The sequence below is a fragment of the Meles meles genome, chromosome 18, assembly GCF_922984935.1.
Source record: "Meles meles chromosome 18, mMelMel3.1 paternal haplotype, whole genome shotgun sequence".
NCBI classification, from domain to species: domain Eukaryota; kingdom Metazoa; phylum Chordata; class Mammalia; order Carnivora; family Mustelidae; genus Meles; species Meles meles.
Genome location: NC_060083.1, coordinates 19,775,136 through 19,794,555, shown reverse-complemented (window position 1 = coordinate 19,794,555; position 19,420 = coordinate 19,775,136). Strand labels below are relative to the sequence as shown.

Sequence of the window (19,420 nt, the reverse complement as noted above, 5' to 3'; positions counted from 1 at the left end):
CATGATTTTTTTGCACGTAACTTCTAGGATCTGTGGGTTTATAAAGGTTTTATCAAATTTGGAAAGTTTTCAGCCATTACTTCTTCAAGTACTGTTTCTGCCTTCCCCTTTGGCTGGGTACTTATTTATACATATATTAGACCGATTGAAGTTGTTCCACAATTCACTGGGGATCTGTTCCTTTTTCCAAAAATTTCTCTGTTTTGTCTGTGCTTCATTCTGGATGGTTTCTATTGCTTTGCCTTCAAGTTCACTAATCTTTATTTCTGCAGTGTCTAACGTGCTGCTAATCCCATCCAGTGCAATTTCATGTCCAACAGTGTAGTTTTTACTTCCACAAGTTTGATTTGGGTCTTTCTGCATACCTTCTGGTCTTCAATTGTTACAATGCAGTGATAGTAACTATTTTAATTGGCCTACTCTTATCATAATGGATTGTATTATTCTGCTTTCCTGCAGACCTGCTGATTTTTGACTGAATGCCAGACACTGTCAACTTTACCTACTTAAACTCTGGATAACTTTGTATTCCTTTAAATATTCTTAAGCTTTTTCTGGGTTGAAATTATTTGGAAATAATTTGATCTTTTTTTTAAAAAAGATTTTATTTATTTATTTTAGGGAGTGAGAGTGCACGTGCATGAGCAGGGGTGGGGGGAGAAGCAGAGGCAGAGGGAGAAGCAGACGCCCCCTGAGCAGGGAGCTTCCCATGTGGTACCTGATCCCAGGACCCTGAGATCATGACCTAAGCTGAAGGCGGATGCTTAACTGACTGAATCACCCACATATCTCGTGATCCTCTCTTTTTTCACATTTTCATTTATTTATTTTTAGAATCTCTACACCTAGCATGGGGCTCCAACTCACCACCCTGGGATCAAGAGTTGCATGTTTTACTGGTTGAGCCAGCCAGGTGCCCCAGTTTGATCTTTTTGGGTCTTGCTTTTAAGATTTATCAGAAGAGGGGCGCCTGGGTGGCTCAGTGGGTTAAGCTGCTGCCTTCGGCTCAGGTCATGATCTCAGGGTCCTGGAATCGAGTCCCGCATCGGGCTCTCTGCTCAGCAGGGAGCCTGCTTCCCTCTCTCTCTCTCTTTGCCTGCCTCTCTATCTACTTGTGATCTCTGTCAAATAAATAAATAAAACCTTTAAAAAAAAAAAAAGATTTATCAGAAGAAACCAAAGCAGTGCTAAGAGTAGAGCCAATTGTTCTCCATTACTGCAGCAAGACCCTTGTGTGTACTATACTCCATGCCCTGTGAATGATGAGGTTCCCCAGTGTGGCTACTGGGAACAGGCAGTACTCTTCCCTCTCTGTGATACCAGGCCTTGTTACTGCTAATCTTTTTGCACTGTTCTTTTGTTCTCAGGTAGTGCTCTAATACACCTGCACTGATCAGTACTTAGATGAATACATAACAGGGATCCCTGCAGGTCTCCAGAGTTCTCTGTGTAGCTCTCTCCTCTGTTACCCTGTCCTGCAAACTTCAGTGGCCTTGGTCTCCCAACCCCCAGGTTCCATGATGGTTCTCCCTCCTTGTGCCGTGGCCTGCATATTCTCTCAAGGCAGTAGGCTGGGGGAACTGTAGGGCCCATCTCATTTGCTTGTTGTCTTTCATAAATCATCATCCTTTATTGTCTGATATCCAGTGTTTTGGAAACTACTGTTCTGTGTATTTTGTCTGTTTATGGCTGTATCAGAAAGGAGAGTAAATCTCATCCTTGTTACTCCATCTTGGCTAAAGGTGCAAGTCTGTCCTTTTAACTTGGAGATCTCTTCATAAGCTTTGTACAAAGGCCACTTCTCATTGATGAGGCTTCCCTAGAATATTTTCCCCATCTTTTTGTCCCATGGAAAGACATACCCTGTCCTCTGTGTTTTAAGCCACTTTCTCTATACTTCTACAAACTTATTATGAGTTATACACTTTTCTTCCTCGGCAGACGGCCAACTTCTTGAGGGCAGGGCATGGTCTCTGTATTTCCATGCCATGAGATGATGTCCGATGTGTGACTGAACCTCAAGAAATATTTTTTTCCCTTGTTTCTATGGTGTGGGCTAACCAACCCTGACTTTCATTTCATTTTTGCCATCTTACTCATTTGTAAGTGTACAAGTCAGTAGTGTGAAGTTTATTTACAGTGTTGGGAAACACTGCCAGGACTTTGTCATCATTATGTGAACAGAAATATGTATTTTTTTTTAACTGAATGAACAAAGGTTCAGTGTTTCAGTGCAGACCTTTAATCTTACACATACACCATGGAACGAAAAAGGTTGATCTGCTCAAGACCTTAGAGCTAGCTCGTGGCAGAGCTAGGCCAGAAGCCACACTGTCTGTTTCCTGTCAAATACTCATTTCTACGAGGTCTGTCAACTTAATGCATATGCCAAACAGAGAAGACCAAGAACTACTTTGCATCAAAGAAGTCTCAGATGTGGAAAGCCAGAAGTTACTAATTCTGAATGGCATAATTTAGCTAGGCTGGGCTTGTTTTTACATTTTTCTTTTCTTTTTCCCCCTTTATTTCTTTTGGTCAGTAAGCAATATAATATCCTTTAACAAATTGTTCCCTGATTTTTTTTTTCTGACAAGAAGTTTTCTGAGTCTTCTAGTGATATAAGCTGCTTTCCTTTTCCACTTCATACCACGGTTTCTTTTCTCTTTATAGCCTCAGTCGGATTCTTCTCATTTTCTATGCTATCTCCGGGCCTGATATCCTTCCTCCTAAGACCGCGCTATAACTCCTGGCTTCATTTGGTAATGATTCTATCTTACCAAAGACGGTGCATGGATTGAGATGATTTTTTTCTACTACGCACATTTTATGTGAGTCTATACATGTTACTAGTTGCTTTGTTTCTGTGAGAAAAGATATTCTAAAAGAATCTCATAATTCTAAAATTTATTATTTTTTTGGTTTTCCTATTTAAAATGACAATTATAGAAAACGTGCTATTCCACCATTCCCGAGACAAGCTGAGAAGAAGTCTGAGTCCTTCTTCCTGCTGTTGTGCTCCTTTACAGGCCTCACAGCTAAGGAGACATCTGTTCAGTACAGAAGCTCTCGCACTAAAGGGGCATATGGGTTCTTCTGGGTTCCTTTTCCCTCCGTCTCTGTTCGCAGTGAGAACCCATTCCTCAGTCTTTCAGCTGGGGAGCTGGCTGATGCCCACGGCCTCTGGCTGTGGTTCTGAAGTCTTTTCCTTATTCCGCAGCTGCCGATCTGAGCAGGAACCCCCATGCCTCGTGTCCCTCCTGTCAGCTTACTGCCAAGGAGAGTCTGAGAGTACTCCTAGGTCTTTAGTTGTGGCGAAAAGCTGCTACTCCTAGCACACAACGCACCCTGGCTCTTCCCGGAGCTCTCTTTGTTGCTGACTTAATATCTTAAAATACCTATTCACGTCTGTCCCTAGATGTCTTACATCGCTTAGAGCTGGAATCTTGTAACCAGTACAGGAGAGAGACATTCCCAAAGGGAAGGAAATTGTAACAGAGTTCTTCTTTTCTTTCCTATACAAGGAGGGCTACGTTACCATCTTCTGGTTGGCAAGAGCCCCTACCAGGGGAAGGGGCGGAAGTGTCCTACAGCTGGTGGGCCCCCGGCAGGCAGCCTTGGCAGTCAACGGTGACCTCCTGGGAGTCCTCTGAGGGCCAGGCTGTGTTCTGAACACTAGGGCAACTGCGGCCAACGGCATAAGTGTAGCCCCTGCCGACACACATGGGGCTTGTATTCTAGCTGGAGTACAGGTGATCAAGAACTGAGTAAACATACAGTGTCGGAGGGAGATGAGAGCTGTGGGGAAAACTTAAGCGGGGCGGGGGGATAGGGAGTGCTGGTGGGGGCGGAGGGGCAAACTGCTGTTCTCTCCCGAGACGGCCAGGGAAGGCCTGATGAGGTGGCGCAGGAGCAGGGGGAAGGGCGGCCCTCTCCGTGGGCCTGTGGCTGGGGGACATCTCCAGCTTCTGGCACCACGGGAGGTGGGCATCTCGTTCTGTGTTTTCATGTGTATCTACACTGGGAGGCCGAGGATGGTAAGCTGTGGTCACTCACTTTTCTCTCACCATCAATGAGATGCCTTCAATAATTACAATTTATTTTTTATGTTTTTATTTTTAAAAGGTTTTATTTATTTATCTGACAGAGAGAGAAAGACAACGAGAGAGGGAACACAAGCAGGGGGAGTGGGAGAGGGAGAAGCAGGCTCCCCACTGAGCAGGAAGTCTGATGTGGGGCTTGATCCCAGGACCTAGGACCATGACCTGAGTCAAAGGCAGATGCTTAACCAACTGAGCCACCCAGGTACCCCAAGTTTTAAATGGCCCAAATACTCCATCAAGGAGATGGACTATAATTTAATTAACAAAGCCTCTATAGTTGGCTACGTACATTATTTTCACCTATCTTTATTTTATCTTTAGCTAATATTTTAAGTTGTCATATACACAATGATTGGTAACCCGGCATTCAAGGAGAACAGTCCGGAAAGATAGATCAAGGGAATACGTGAAAACGTGTACTTGGGGGTCAGGGACAGAGGCGCAGGAGACACCGTGGAAGCAGTGGGGAGGCAGTGAGCAGTGGCTGCTGGACCTCTGGTCAGGAGGCCACATTTCCCCGGCCCCCCCACCTAGACTCCCCGGGGCCAAACCGATGGCCTACTTCTTGGGTGTCTAGCCCTGAGTTAAAAGACCAGAAGCAACGGCATTCTTTTAATTAAGCAGATATTAAAGATACTGCCTACGAAAACCAAGAAGCAGATGGCACTGACTTCTGGCTCTCATCCCCAGAAACAGAACAGGAGGAAGAAGTGTCTATGCCTGAGACTGGGGTTCCACTGAGGTTTCCAGCATCCAGACAGGCGCATGCCTGGACAGCTGCTCAGGGCAGATGGGTCCGCTGACAGCTTAATATCGCAGAGTTCCTGGTGACTCTGCAGCCCGGGCAGCCAACGTGAGACCATCTGCTCGCGAGTGGGCAGGGAAAGCTCCCCACCAGCAGATGGCCGCTGCTGAGGCCGAGACACAAGCCAAACTCTGAGGCAGCCATCTTCATAACCTCTGCTGAGCAGACGGGCCTGGAACACCGCTGGTCCGGACGCCACGGAGGAGGAGAGCTCGTCCCGGGCCGCCGGGCCCACAGCCGGGCCACACATGACAAGGATATTCCCAGAGGCTTTCTGATTATTTGGTGGTTTATTCTGATCTTTTTTTTTTTTACTTAAAAAAAAAAAAAAAGTTTTTTTTGTTGTTTTGTTTTTATGTGAATATAGTTGACACATAATGTTATACTGAGTTTTGGGTGTGTCCAAGAGGTTTTATTTGCTTTTGGTTTTTCCAAGTATTCAGATGCTATGAGAGAGATCTTTTGTTTCTGTCTACTTTTCTGAACAGGGAAAGAAAATAACCATGAATTCAGAGCCACCTACAAGAGGCCTCAAAACCAGCTGCCACTTATTATTAAAATGAAAAATTTTTTAGAGAAGTAACATACATTTATTGCAAAAGGTTTAGTGTGAAAAATAAATAAATCTCCCTCCAACCTCTTTCTTCCAGTAGCCTCTCTCCCCTTTCCCCCTCCAGAGATAAAGTGTTACCCATATCCTGTATATACCTATACACACACATATAATACAGACATACACGTCCTTACAGCTTTCTTATTGGCTGTATTTAAAATGAACAAAGGCCAGAGTGGCCTTCAGCTCAGGTCATGGTCCCGGGGTCCTGGGATCGAGTCCTACATCGGGCTTCCCGCTCAGAGGGAAGCCTGCTTCTCTCTCTCCCACTCCCCCTGCTTGTGTTCCCTCTCTCGCTGCGTCTTTCTCTGTCAAATGAATTAATAAAATCTTTGAAATAAATAAATACATAAATAAAATGAACAAAGGCATTTTTAGAAACGATTGTTTTTAAGTAGGCTCCATGCCCAACGTGGGGCTTGAACTTACAACTCCAAAATAAGGAGTCATGTGCTCTACCCATGGAGCCAGCCGGGCGCCCCTAAAACAAGGGCATATTAAAGCCCGTGAGAAGAACCACAGTAAAGAAGCCTGTTTAACTTCATTAGCGTACCCTGCTTGTATGTGACTTGGGATCCCTGTGCCTTCCCTCTGGAGTAATTTCTGATCTGTGCAACAGAGCCAGGACTCGCTGCTATGGCCGCCTCAGGTGTTTCTGGAGGGCGTCTGTTCCAATTGCTCTGTGCTTGAGCTGTCTTCTTCTTTTTTTTAATGTAAAGATTATTCCCACATTTTTCTTTTTTCTTCATTTGCCTTTCCTTATTTTCTTTGCTACTTCTTTTCATATTGCCTATGCACGGTTCTCTTGCTCTTTTCTTTCTGGTTTATTGTTTGCTTTGAGAGGGGGCAGCTGTAAGTGCAGTTCTTGAGGTGGGGAAGGTGCCTGGTAGGGTGGTCCTACAGGCTTCGTTCAGGCTGTGACCTCACCCCATGTCATCCTCTCTCTACACTGTCGTGTCCTGTGCGTGAGACGGCTTCTTCCCTCAGTGGGGTGTGTCCTTTCTCTTTACCCTCCTCCATGCACGGGGGTCAGCATGACTTAGAAGTTTCTTTAAGGCCCCAGGCACTCTTGGACCAATTTGGTGGCATTTTATTTAGGATTAAAAAAAAGGGGCGCCTGGGTGGCTCAGTGGGTTAAAGCCTCTGCCTTCGGCTCAGGTCATGATCCCAGGGTCCTGGGATCGAGCCCTGCATCGGGCTCTCTGCTCAAGCAGGAATCTGCTTCCCCCTCTCTCTCTGCCTGCCTCTCTGCCTACTTGTGATTTCCCTGTCAAATTAAAAATAAGTAAATAAATAAAAATCTAGCATTTTGACAGCCTTCCTCTCTTCCTTCCATTTCCAATTTTTAAAGACATTTAAAATTCTTCCATATATTAAAGACAGGAGGGACTACAACTAGAAATGTTATTTCAGAATACATATATGAGGGAGAGAAAGCAATGGATAGTTCTAGAATCAGGTTCACATTTTCTACCACTTACAGAAGCATTTAACGGGAGTTGGAATTTGCTAAACAAGGACCCAGATTGAGAAAAATACTTTAATTTCCCAGGCGAAAACTAGTCATGAGTGCAGGCATCCAAATTAAAATCCCTTGAATAGTCCTTACTTTGCTCAGACAAAATATTAGGAGGAAAATAAGCTTGCTAATTCGAGTGGCAGACACGACTGCGGAGATCTCCATTTGCCAGGTCTTTCCCTTCCATTCTAAATGTCACAGTACTTCTCTCGCCTCTCTTTGGCAGATGGAAGCGCATTTTTCAAAGGCCTATCCGTTTACCATTATTTTGGGGGTAATTCTGTAGTTAGATTCTTATTTTTTTTCCACCAGATGACCATTACACATCTTTTTAAATTGACACCACTGAAAAGCATTTAACTACAGAGGTAAAGATCTACTTTGATCTAGAATACAGGGTTAATAACATAAAGTAAACGGTCTGGGCGGCGCACTTCCAACTGCACATGCTGGTCAGCAGCAACGAACACAGTCGAACGAGACAGGGGAACATCTGACCTATGTCTTTGCTTAGAAAAAGAAAAGCTATGTCTAAACTGAAGGAAAAAACCCAACACTAATAAAGAAGACTCAATTATTTCTGGCAACTTGGGAAGTATCGTGCAGGAAGAGAAGGAACTGGAGATCGGGGTCCTTTCTCAGTCACTGAGCTTTGAGAAGTGGTCTTTGCCTGGCATCAGGGTGGTGGGGAGGCAGAGACAGCCTGCCACGATGGGAAGAAGATCTGACTTTGGAGTCAGAAACACCCTACCCCAAATACGCCATGATGTCCTGCAGGAAGGAAAGCTCCATCTCTAAAACAATGCCAGTAAATAACCAGACAAAGTCACTCACCTGCTTAAAATGATTGTTCACTGGCCCACACTGCTCTCAGGATCCGTGCTGTGTATATGTCTCACATCACTGTCCACAACACTCCCCGCCCCCTCCCCCAGCATCATCTAGGTTTACTGCGAATATGCCCTGTGCCCCCCAAACTCCATGTTTTTGCACAGGTTCTTGTCTCAGAAATTCCTTTGGTCTTCATGGACCAATGTCATCTTTTTTTTTTTTTTTTTTTTTTTAAGATTTTATTTATTCATTTGACAGAGAGAGATCACAAGTAGAGAGGCAGGCAGAGAGAGAGAGAGGGAAGCAGGCTCCCTGCTGAGCAGAGAGCCCAATGCGGGACTCGATCCCAGGACCCTGAGATCATGACCTGAGCCGAAGGCAGCGGCTTAACCCATTGAGCCACCCAGGCGCCCCCAATATGTCATCTTAAACCTGTCTTCTAATTTATATTCATATTAGGCACACTTACTGATTATATCTGGAATAAATGAGAAGCGGTGATAATATGAATATAAAGTAATTTTTCTGTCTTTTGGATTTAATTACATTTGGATTGGCAATGAAGAAATCACCAGTGGGGAACTCTCATTGTTGGTTCAGCTGAAGGCTGGAGAACTAGACGATCATTCCCAATCTTGAAACCAAGCCTGGATGCTAATTTTGCCTTCTGTGAAACAGATGATTTCAGTTTTCTTATAAAGAAAAACAACTCAAATACACTGAAATTGGCCCAATACAAGTTCAGTAAAAATTATAAGGAAAGATTTTATATGTTCAAAACCTGCCTCAGTTAGAAAAATCAAGTTTACCTCTTGAAATGATTCACCAGGACGCCAACAAGTTCTCCAATTCGACTCTCATGGGTTGGCTGTTTGCTGAAGAGGCAGACAATGAGGTCTTTGTTGTCTTTTGTGTGGAACACTACAAGTTGGTCCTTTCCATTGGAGACGCTCAGACCAGTCAACTGCAAAGGGACAAAGCATGGAAGACTATTAAGATGGTTCTCAAAAGAATACATTTAAAAAATACATTTTGTAATTTAATAATTACTTCTGATCAGTGACCCTGATGACTTCAGTTTTTACCAGGTCTTATGGAACAAGCACAATGGAAGGAAATAATAAAGAGAAGACTAAAAATTAGTGAAACTGTAAACAGTAAAATAATAGAGAAAAATCAATGAAACAACAACCTGGTTCTTTCAAAGGACCAATAAAATTGCTAAGCCTCTAGTCTGAGAATAAAAGTGAGATGACCTAATTACCAATATGGAATGAAGGATGGGATAGCACTACAGACCACACAGATGTTAAAAGGATAACAAGGAAATATTACATAAATACATAAATTCAAGAACTTGAATGAAACCAAATAATTGCTTGAAAGTCATAAACTACCAAAACTCATCCAAAAAGAAACAGATAACCTGAGTACTGCTTTATCTATTATAGAAATTAAATTTGTGATTAGAAACTTTTTGAAAAAAGAGGCACCTGGGTGGCTCAGTCATTTAAGCATCTGATTTCGGCTCAGGTCATGATCTTGGGGTCCTGGGACTGAGCCCTGTGGCAGGCTCTGTGCTCAGTGGGGAGTCTGCTTCTCCCTCTCCCTCATGCTCTCTCTCAAATAAATAAAATCTTAAAAAATTTTTTTTTTTCGAAAAAGAAAACTCCAGGTTCAGATGATTTCTGATGATCTGATGATCTGATCTGGTGAATTCTACCAAACATTTAAAGAAGAAACAACACTAATTCTCCATATCTCTTCTTAAGGGGAAGGGAACACTTTGTAACTCATCTTTTGAAGCCAGCATTATCCGGATATCAAAAAAAGATAAAGGCAGTACAAGAAAACTGTAAATCAATATCCAATAGCCTTCATCAACATGGATGTAAGAATGGCCAACAAAATATCAAAAAATCGAATCCAACAATATAAAGAATAATAAAATACCATGACCAGGTGGAGTTTATCTAAGAAATGTAAAGCTAGTTCAATATCCAGTAATGAATCAATGTAATCCATTGCTGCAACAGAATACATAAGGCATGTGATCATGTCACTTGCTGTGGAAAAAGTGATGAGGGATAGAAGCAGAAAAATGTTCACCTGTAGCCCAGAAGGCTGACCTAAAGCCTGCAGAGTCTCGATAAGGATCAAATATACGCTGGTCGTTACATTCTTAAAGGGTCTCATGACTTCCTATACATCTCACAGATAGTAATTATCAAACTGAATGATAAGCACCAGAGAAATATTGCGAGAGAAGCTTCACAAGTAGAGAGTCAAAGAAAACTTTATTTTTATTTTTTATTCTTTTGAAGATTTTATTTTTAAATAATCTCTACACCCAACATGGGGCTCAAACTCACAACCCCAAGAACAAGAGTTGCATGCTTCACTGACTAAGCCAGCCAGGTGCCCCTCGAAGAAACATTTACGATCTAATACTCCCGGCACGTGCCTGCCTCCTTGAACACTAAGCATATACCCACTAGTTTCAAACAGCAAGAGTGCAGCTCTTTCTGCTCATGGGTCCTGTCCCTGTGCTACTTAAATAAGCTTACTAAAGGGGCACATGGGTGGCTCAGTTGGTTGGGCTTCTCTTGGTTTTGGTGCAGGACATGATCAGAGGGTTGTGAGAGGGAGCCCCATGTGGGCTCTGCACTCAGGGGAAGTCTGCTTGAGATCCTCTCTCTCTCTCCCTCTGCCCCCAACCCCACCACGTGCTCTTGCTCTCTCTTGCAAGTTAATGATAAACAACAACAACAACAACAAAAAGCTTACTAATTTGCACTGCAAAACGCCCAAAGAATTCTTTCTTGGCTGTTGCACTCCATGACCCACCAGCAACCCGCAAGGGGATCGTGGAGGGACCCTAAGAGCCTTGGTGTGATTTGCTAAGTCCCTTTTATCCCCCCAGCCTCTACTTCTTGTTCTTTTCCAGAGATGTCCTGAATAGTACAACGATTCTGAATGTGTTTTGTCTTAGTGCTCGAGAGAAAAGCTCTTGCCTGTGGCTAAACTATAGGGAAGTCAAACTGGTACCTGGCTAGACACCAGTATCTTGGCCATGATGGCGCTGGGCTCAGAAATCAGGCTCTCCCAGTTTTACCTGTTCTTTCAGTACCTGCATTCTTTTCAGGCACAGGACGGCCATACATGTCATTGGAATGGCCGCCCATGTTAAGACTCCCAAGTAAGGTTTCCTCCTAAATAACCTGGAGTGGTCCCTCAAGGAGCATAAAATCGAAGATATGTCTGACCATGGCCTTCCCAATAGGGACCAGTGGGAGCTATTACCCAGTTGAGGCATCTACCCACCAAAGGGAGACCACTCCCTTGGGGCTGGATCATGGGTAAAGCTCTTGAGAAGGCTGTTCAGATTAGATAGGAGTGCGATATTTTTGGTTTTTCATGTCTCTCATTTGTTGTTCTCCATGGGCTGTCTGGCATTCTTCATCTTGCTTTCAGATTGTAAGTACTTCTAGCTTAGATATATGATGCTTAGTATGATATGAAATAGCCGTCCATCTTAACAAAGGTCATAGCCTCTACCCCATCCGTTAATACTAGATCTAGAGGCTTACCAAGGGTATTATTATTGGTTGCCAAATATATTAACTTCCCCAAATGGAAAGAGGCAGCCCCAATCTCTGTGGTGATTCAGTCCATTCGCCAGCACCTACTGTAGTCAAAGATGTCACAGGGAGGCAAAGGGAGGTGATCATCCCTTCTCAGATAGTACAAAGGTGTCAGAGCGGTCCAGATCCAGGATGCCTCCTGCCACTTGGAACCCCAGGAACCTTTAGTAATATTCCTGATGGAATGCTACTTGGGAGCTGAGAAGGATTTTGGTAATGGACTACTGGTAAATGTACTCTCCTCGTTTGGTAGGAATTAACTACGGGATCTGCCTCTTCGATCCCAAGGATTCTCCTTTGGGCTGTCTCCTAACACACTGGAGTCCATTTGGACAAGAGGATGTAAAGAAAAAGTGCCTCTTCTTCCGTAATGATGCTTGGCCTCAATCATCTCTGAGGGATGATAAAAAAAAAAATGGCCCATTAACAGGTCTTGAAGGTTCAACAGTATTTATCCATTGGACCCTTTTATGGGTGGCAGGGAAAATGGACTGAGACCCCACAGGGTCAGCAGCTGTGACCCTGTACCAAATCCCTGATCTGTCCAGACTCCTGTAGGGGCTAGAGGAAGCCCCTCTCCTCACCTCTACTCCTCAATCCACCATCAGCCAACTGCCTCAGGTCCTTCTGATAATCTACCACCTTCCCTGTGTTCTGTATGTTCTTTGTGTGCTCCCCTCCCTTGTCTCTCCTGTAAACAGGTTGTTGCCAAGATTCTGTATATGTCCCCCTTCCTTTTCCTGAGTTACTGGTCTTCTCTTTGTTTGCTTCTTCTTTTCTGTGTCAGATCTGGAATGTATCTTGAGAGGACTGGATGAATGTTGCCTAACAGCATTAGACTCCTGCTGTATGGGGGGCTGTTTCTCCCTCATTCATTGCCAGGGTTAATGGCTATGATAATTGGAGCCAGTTGTCTGGTAAGTCTACCTTGCGATGGTGATCTTAAAAGAACATTCCCACACAGCTGCCGAAACTCTTTTTGCTTCAGGGAGGTTCCCTGTCTTCTCTGGCCCAACAGAGACCGCCTCTTTTCACTTTCTGTTGGTGGAAAGACAACACGTGTCTCTTCATCTGTTCGAGATGACGAGCTCTAGGACTAGGAGTCCTTTTTCACTGACCTTTGGGCTTTTATCTGCTTCCAGTCTTGCTGGTGGCACCTCACCTCTTCTGCCTCTATCTCCCCCTCCTCCCGTACCACCTTGGGCACGGATTGCATAACCAGTTCCCGTACCATCCTCTGTGCCTCTGCTCCTCCTCCCCTCGCTATCGAGGAGTGAAGAGCATCTCTCCCTGGACTTACACCACCCACCTCAGATTTCCCAGTGGGTGTCCCAGATAAAAACTGACAGTGGGTAACAAACTGATTGGCTTTTAGAAGATCAGGGTATAACATATTAAGCTAATTTGAATTTGTTAGTTTAATTAAGGTAGAACATGTCTTTAAAATTATCAGCATTAAATATAAAACTTCTATTCTACCAAGGTTTACCACAGATCAAATAAGCTCTTGTTATCTCTGTTGCAACTTGTCAGCAAAAAGGTGACTTCAATGATGGTTAATTTTGTCTCAAAGTTTTCGTGGGTAATTGTTAAGAACAAGTAGGGTGAATAAATGAAAGGCTTATACGTAAAACTTTTAAATAGCTCTCCAAATTTTGGGTAACCTGAAACTTTGAAGTTTTGCTAAGTTAAATGATGAATTGGATTGAATTAACTGGATATCTAAGTCTTTCCCAAATAAATACGAAAGCATTATTTACTCAACATAGGTTTATGCTTTTGGCGTCTTACCATGGAGAAACCGAGGATACTTGGGTCTGCCAGTCAACATGTTTTTAGAATTAATGAACTGTGTTCATAAATCTCAGATCTAAAGAATTCTGGTGTAAGAGGCTGTTCACAATTAATTGGTTACTACTTAATTTTCTCTGGAGATTAAGGTTTCTAAGAGTTAAAACTCTGCTAAATGTAATTAAGACTGATGGAAATAAGGAAAACAACTCTGTCTGCAGGAAAGTAGGGGACATATGAGAAAGATACAAGGAATGGAAATACCTTTTTTTTTTTTGATTTTTTTAATTTATTTATTTGACAGAGAGAAATCACAACCAGGCAGAGAGGCAGGCAGAGAGAGAGAGGGAAGCAGGCTCCCTGCTGAGCAGAGAGCCCGATGCGGGACTCGATCCCAGGACCCTGAGATCATGACCTGAGCCGAAGGCAGTGGCTTAACCCACTGAGCCACACAGGCGCCCCTGGAAATACCTTTTTTTGAGGGAAAAAGAAATTCTGTCCTAAAATGAGACTGGTTGCTTGGAGAGAAAAGGCTTATTAGGCCAAAATCTGAATGAAAAAGAAAGTTGCAGAAGGTTTGTGAAGGGAAATCTTTGGAAAAGAATTTTATGCACGGTCAGGACTAAGGTTGAAATAAATGGATTTTAAAAGTATACAAGTATAGGGGCGCATGGGCAGCTCATTGGGTTAAGCCTCTGCCTTTGGCTCAGGTCATGATCCCAGGGTCTTGGGGTTGAGCCCCGCATCGGGCTCTCTGTTCAGTGGGGAGCCTGCTTCTCTCCCCACCCCACCACCTACTTGTGATCTCTGTCTGTCAAATAAAGTCTTAGGAAAAAATTAAAAAAAACTATATGGGCATCGGAGGATCCTGGGTGGCTGAGTTGGTTGAGCATCCAACTCTTGATTTCAGCTCAAGTCATGATCTCAGGGTCATGGGATCGAGACCCACAGGGGGCTCTGCGCCTAGTGGGGAGTCTGCTGGAGAGTCTCTCTCTCTTTCTTGTCCATCCCCCAGCTAGCACGCCTGCTCTCTTTTGCTCTCTCACTCTCTCTAGTAAATAAATAAAAAATAAATACATCTTTTTTTTTTAATATTTTATTTATTTGACAGAGAGAAATCACAACTAGGCAGAGAGCAGGCAGAGAGAGAGGAGGAAGCAGGCTCCCTGCGGAGCAGAGAGCTGGACGTGGGGCTCGATCCCAGGACCCTGGGATGATGACCTGAGCCGAAGGCAGAGGCTTTAACCCACTGAGCCACCCAGGTGCCCCAAAAATAAATACATCTTTAAGAAAAGAGGAAATTCTGCTTTTCTCCTTGTAAAAAGACAAAGTTTTCCTGGACTGTTGGGTCTGCTCTTCATAAGAAAATGTAAACCAAGTTTTTCTTGTTGTTGTTTTTAATATCTTTTCTTTATCTGCCCAGAAAACCAAACTTGTCTTAATCAGGTCTTTGATTACTTAAGAAGGTTAAAACTTCTCAATGTTAAAGGAGGTACATGTTGCTAACAACTATATAGCTCTGTGTATAATCTCTTACTGCCAGTTTGCTTAAATGTAAACGTTAAATTTGTAATGATCTGTAATCCTATTTAGGCATGTGCTTAGAACTTTCTGAGGGTTTTAACCAACTTCCCAGATATCTGAATTGTAAACGAAGTCTCCAGATGAATTAGACTTATTTGGTATGTTAAGTTATGTGGGAAGCACTGTCAAACAAACGATGAGAAACCTTAGGTCATGTTGTATGGGTGGACGCTTACCTGTTCTAGAAATTAATGAAATTCCTAGAGCTTTAATATGTTCCGGTATAAGGTCATCATTTAAAATTTTAATTATTAAAACACTGTGTGTCACAAGAATAACTACATTTCCTTGTCAGCTACATTATAACGAGCCCTCATATCAGATCTTTAACCATGTCTACTTTTGAGTCTTTTGTCATTTATAGTCACTGTTCTGATGCTCTTGTGGAATGAGTTTTGTCTTCAAGGAGACTCAGGGAAGAGGACTTTTGACAAATATTTATTTGAGAAAGAAACAGAGCACGCATGCATGTAGGAGCGGGGTGGCGGGGAAGGGGGAAGGGGCAGAGGGAGAAGCAGACTCCCTGCTAAGCAGGACCCTAAGATCACGACCTGAGCCGAAGGCAGATGCTTAACCGACTGAGCCACCCAGGCGACCGATATCTTTAAAATCTTAAGACTAAAATGTGTCAGAATATCCAAAACTAACAAAAAAAGCTGCATTCAAGAAACTAGAATCAGTAATATGGGGCTAAATAAATTGAGGAAGATGATTATAGTTTTTATGACTCTTACTTGAAACACTGCTAATTCTCTAACGTTTGCTTCTCCAGACTTAAGGAAACTTCCTCTTAAGATGTATGGAAATGTGATAAAGTATTCCTTTATAAACAAATTGAAACATTGAACTCTTCTCTTTACTAGAACCCTCCAGAATTCAAATGCTCAGTAAGTATTCTTTCTTTCATGGCAATTATAGTCACTTGCAGAAATTCAATAAGAATCTGTTCTCCTATCACTTCTCAGGCTTTTGGCTAAGATCAAGTGAAGAATGTAGGTTCCTCATAAAGTTAAAAATAGAAGTACCTTATGGCCGGCAATCACACTACTAAGTATTTACCCAAAGAATACAAAAATAATAATACAAAAGGATACATGCACTCCGATGTAATTAGCAGCATTATCTACAGTAGCCATATTATGAACAGCACAAGTGTCCATCAACTGATGAACGGATGAAGAGGTATAGACACAATGGAGTATTACTCAGCCATAAAGAATGGACTCTTGCACTTGCAATGACATAGATGGAGCTAGAGAGTATTATGCTAGGTAAAATAAGTCAGAAAAAGACAGATACCATAGGATTTCAAATATCATAGGATTTCACTTAAATGTGGAATTTCAGAAACAAAACAAATGGTTGGGCCCTGGGTGGCGCAGTCGGTTAAGCACCTCTCGGTTTTGGCTCAGGTCATGATCTCAGGGCTGTGTGATGGAGCCCTGTGTTGGGCTCTGTGCTCAGTGTGGAGTCTGCTCAAATGTCTCTCTCCCACTCCCTCTACCCCTTCCCACACTCTTCTCTCCTCCTCTCTCTAAAATAAATAAATCTTAAAAGGAAAAAAAAAAAAGAAGAGAGGAAAACCAAGAAATAGACTCTGAAGTTAGGAACAAACTGATGGTTACCAGAGGGAGGTGGGGCGGAGGGATGGATGAAATTGGTGATGGGAATCAAGGGCACTTGTGCTGAACACCAGGTGATATATGAAGTGTGGTATTACTATACAACACCGGAAACAAATACCACACTATGTTAACTAACTAGAATTTAAACAATACTTAAAAAACAAAAACAATCTGTTCTCCTTGTAATGGGACCCCACTGGAAATGCTGGTTATACTATTAAGACTTTGACAGGAATGCCGTATGTGAGAGCGGTAGTCATAGACTCAGATATCAGACAGCGTCAAGGAACTAAGGTTGACTTTATGGAGCCTCTAACGCCCCTTGGAGATGCTGGTCTTATCCCTTGCTTCCGGGTCCCCAGCAGCCCTACCAGGTGAGTAAAGAATGTCACTTCCTGGCAGGTACAGGAAACCTCAGGATATTCTGGGGACCTTGGAAAGAGGAATACACCCAAATCTACAGATACTGCAGGCAAGTCTGATGACAACTACTTGGCATGGCTCTGCCCTCGCACGGCTACCGAGGAGTTCAAGCTAGAGATTCCTTATACAGAATTCCACCAAAGCAGATTTTAAGGGATCTGTATGACCAATCACTATTCTTACTGAGCTTATGTAAATAACCAGGCTAGGTGTGTTAAAACTGGACTTGATTTACAAACAGATCAGTCTTGATTTGGCTATCTGGAAATCAGGGTGAATTTGGAGAGAAAAATTATGTTCCAATAACACATCCTTAGGGATGTTAGGTTCTACTTTTGTCTTTAAATGTTTGTTGTCTGCCTAAGCTAGACGACTTGAGGTCCACTTCAGAGATATTGCCATAATAGCTCATGTATAGGTAGATAGTCTTCCTGCTTGTTACTCCATGGGGATAATATAAGGAACCCCATAGGAACATGATTATTTAAACAGCTGGTCAATGGACTGGACTCCTCAACATTGATCAATTCTGTGTGGCCAGGATAACAAAAGTGCTCCTTAAAACCATAACCGATATGATACACCACCCCAATACCAGCACATATAGGGACATTTCCATCACTAAAACGAATGTTTCTTGCTGGCCTACGGTAAATGTTACATGGGACTCGTAAGAGGCCCTTCTCTTATCCTCAGACTATCTGAATTTTAACTGAATATGCCAGTCTACAGACAGGCTGAGGACAACAAATTCCCCAGCTATGTAGTCCTTCCTACCGATACACCCAAGGTGGATATATGTAGCTTACTCCCACAACAGGACAACTAAGTCAAAGGCCCTTTTGTACTGAGAACAGAAAAACGATACCCTGATTCAAGGCCCCAAAGTACTCACCAAATGGGATGGATCCTGCCCCTGCCAAAGCCTGTGACCATACCATTATTTTATAGGCAACTGACAGCTTTGCTAGAGACTGGATGAGATGACAAGGCCTCAGATGGCTAGCACCTAATGGAACATAATCGTTATGTGGGCCAAATTTGTGGTGGTGGATTCCACCAGGCTGGACTGGAAAATATACTATAGGGCATGCTGGGACGCATGGCCACAGCACCAAGACTACCCAAGTCCAGGCAATCTTCCATATCTAAAACGAGGGACAAGATCCATGCTTCATTGCTGTGATCATCTGACATCAATTTTTCTCCCATCAGGTTTAGAGGATGTCATATGGCACATGGAGGCCCTTGATAAGTAGACAATTAAGGGCTTAAATGGTTCTCAAAAAAGCATTACACCATTAAACACTGAAAAGATCCAAGTGCGTAAAGCAGTTCTATAAACTAGAATGGCATTAGATGTCTTAACAGCAGAACCAGGCAGACCATGTGCCATTATTAAAGCAGAATGTTGCACCTGCATTCCAGATTATGATAAAAATATAAAAGGATTACTTACTGGATATGAATCATCAAATTGGTGCTCTTATATACCCTTCATTGTCACCTAATGATATCGGTTACATTTCTGGTCAAGACGAGGACTAAAGTGTCTTCTCATCGCTCTTATTTTCTCTCTTTTCTTTTAAGATTTTATTTATTTCAGAGAGAGAGAGGCGTGTGTGCACGAGGAAATGTAACTGGGGGAGGTGGAGGGGCAGAGAGAGAACCAGGCTCAATCCCAGGACCCCAAGATCATGACCTGAGCTGAAGGCAGACACTTAACTGACTGAGCCATCTAGGCACGCCACTCTTCTTACTTTCATTGTAATAATAATCCTAGGGGCACCTGGGTGGCTCAGTCAGTTGAGTGGCCGGATCCTGATTTTTGCTCAGGTCATGATCTCAGGATCCTGGGATTGAGTCCTGCATGGGGCTCCATGCTCAGTGGGGAGTCTGCTTGAGATTCTCTCTCACCCTCTGCCCCTCCCCCCCACTTGTACTCTCTCTCAAAATAAATAAATAAACCTTTAAAAAAAACAATAACCCTAATGTGTTGTCCCTCTCACTTTGTTTTCTCCTATAGTCGAGATATGTGCAAGCAGGTACTAACTCCTTTGCTCAGCTGACAGACGATCCTTCCTACTTGAAACAAATTCACCTTCATGTTCACTCTTGACTCTACAGCAATGGCCTTCCATTATAACTACCTGTAGGGACAGACAGTGACCAGTTTCAGTTCAGAGGTAGGGACATCTCTACGACCCCTGTCAGCTTGAAGAAGTTACAGAAGATGAGCCCTCTGCTCTTCAAACCTTAAAGCTTTAAGGACCAAAAATTGGTCAGGGGAAAACGATAAGGGATGGAAGTGGAAAAATGCTCACCATTAGTCCAGAAGGCTGACGTATAGCCTGCATCGTTTCATTAAGGGTCAAAGACGTGCTGATTGCTACATTCTTAAAGGTCACGAGAATGACTGCTTGTACATCTCACCCATAGTTCATATCAAGCTGAACGATAAGCACCAGAGAAATCTTGTGAATGT

At 43.1% G+C, this 19,420-nt stretch overlaps 1 protein-coding gene across 1 annotated transcript in view; it reads right to left on the bottom strand.

Annotated features, from left to right (window-relative positions):
* The window catches only part of MYO1D (myosin ID), a 339,305-nt gene that overhangs the window by 73,288 nt on the left and 246,597 nt on the right, over positions 1-19,420 (bottom strand). The window contains exon 21 of the mRNA XM_045986348.1: positions 8,678-8,832. Within this exon, the coding sequence (XP_045842304.1) occupies positions 8,678-8,832 (155 nt within the window). The remainder of the gene's footprint in view (positions 1-8,677; positions 8,833-19,420) is intronic.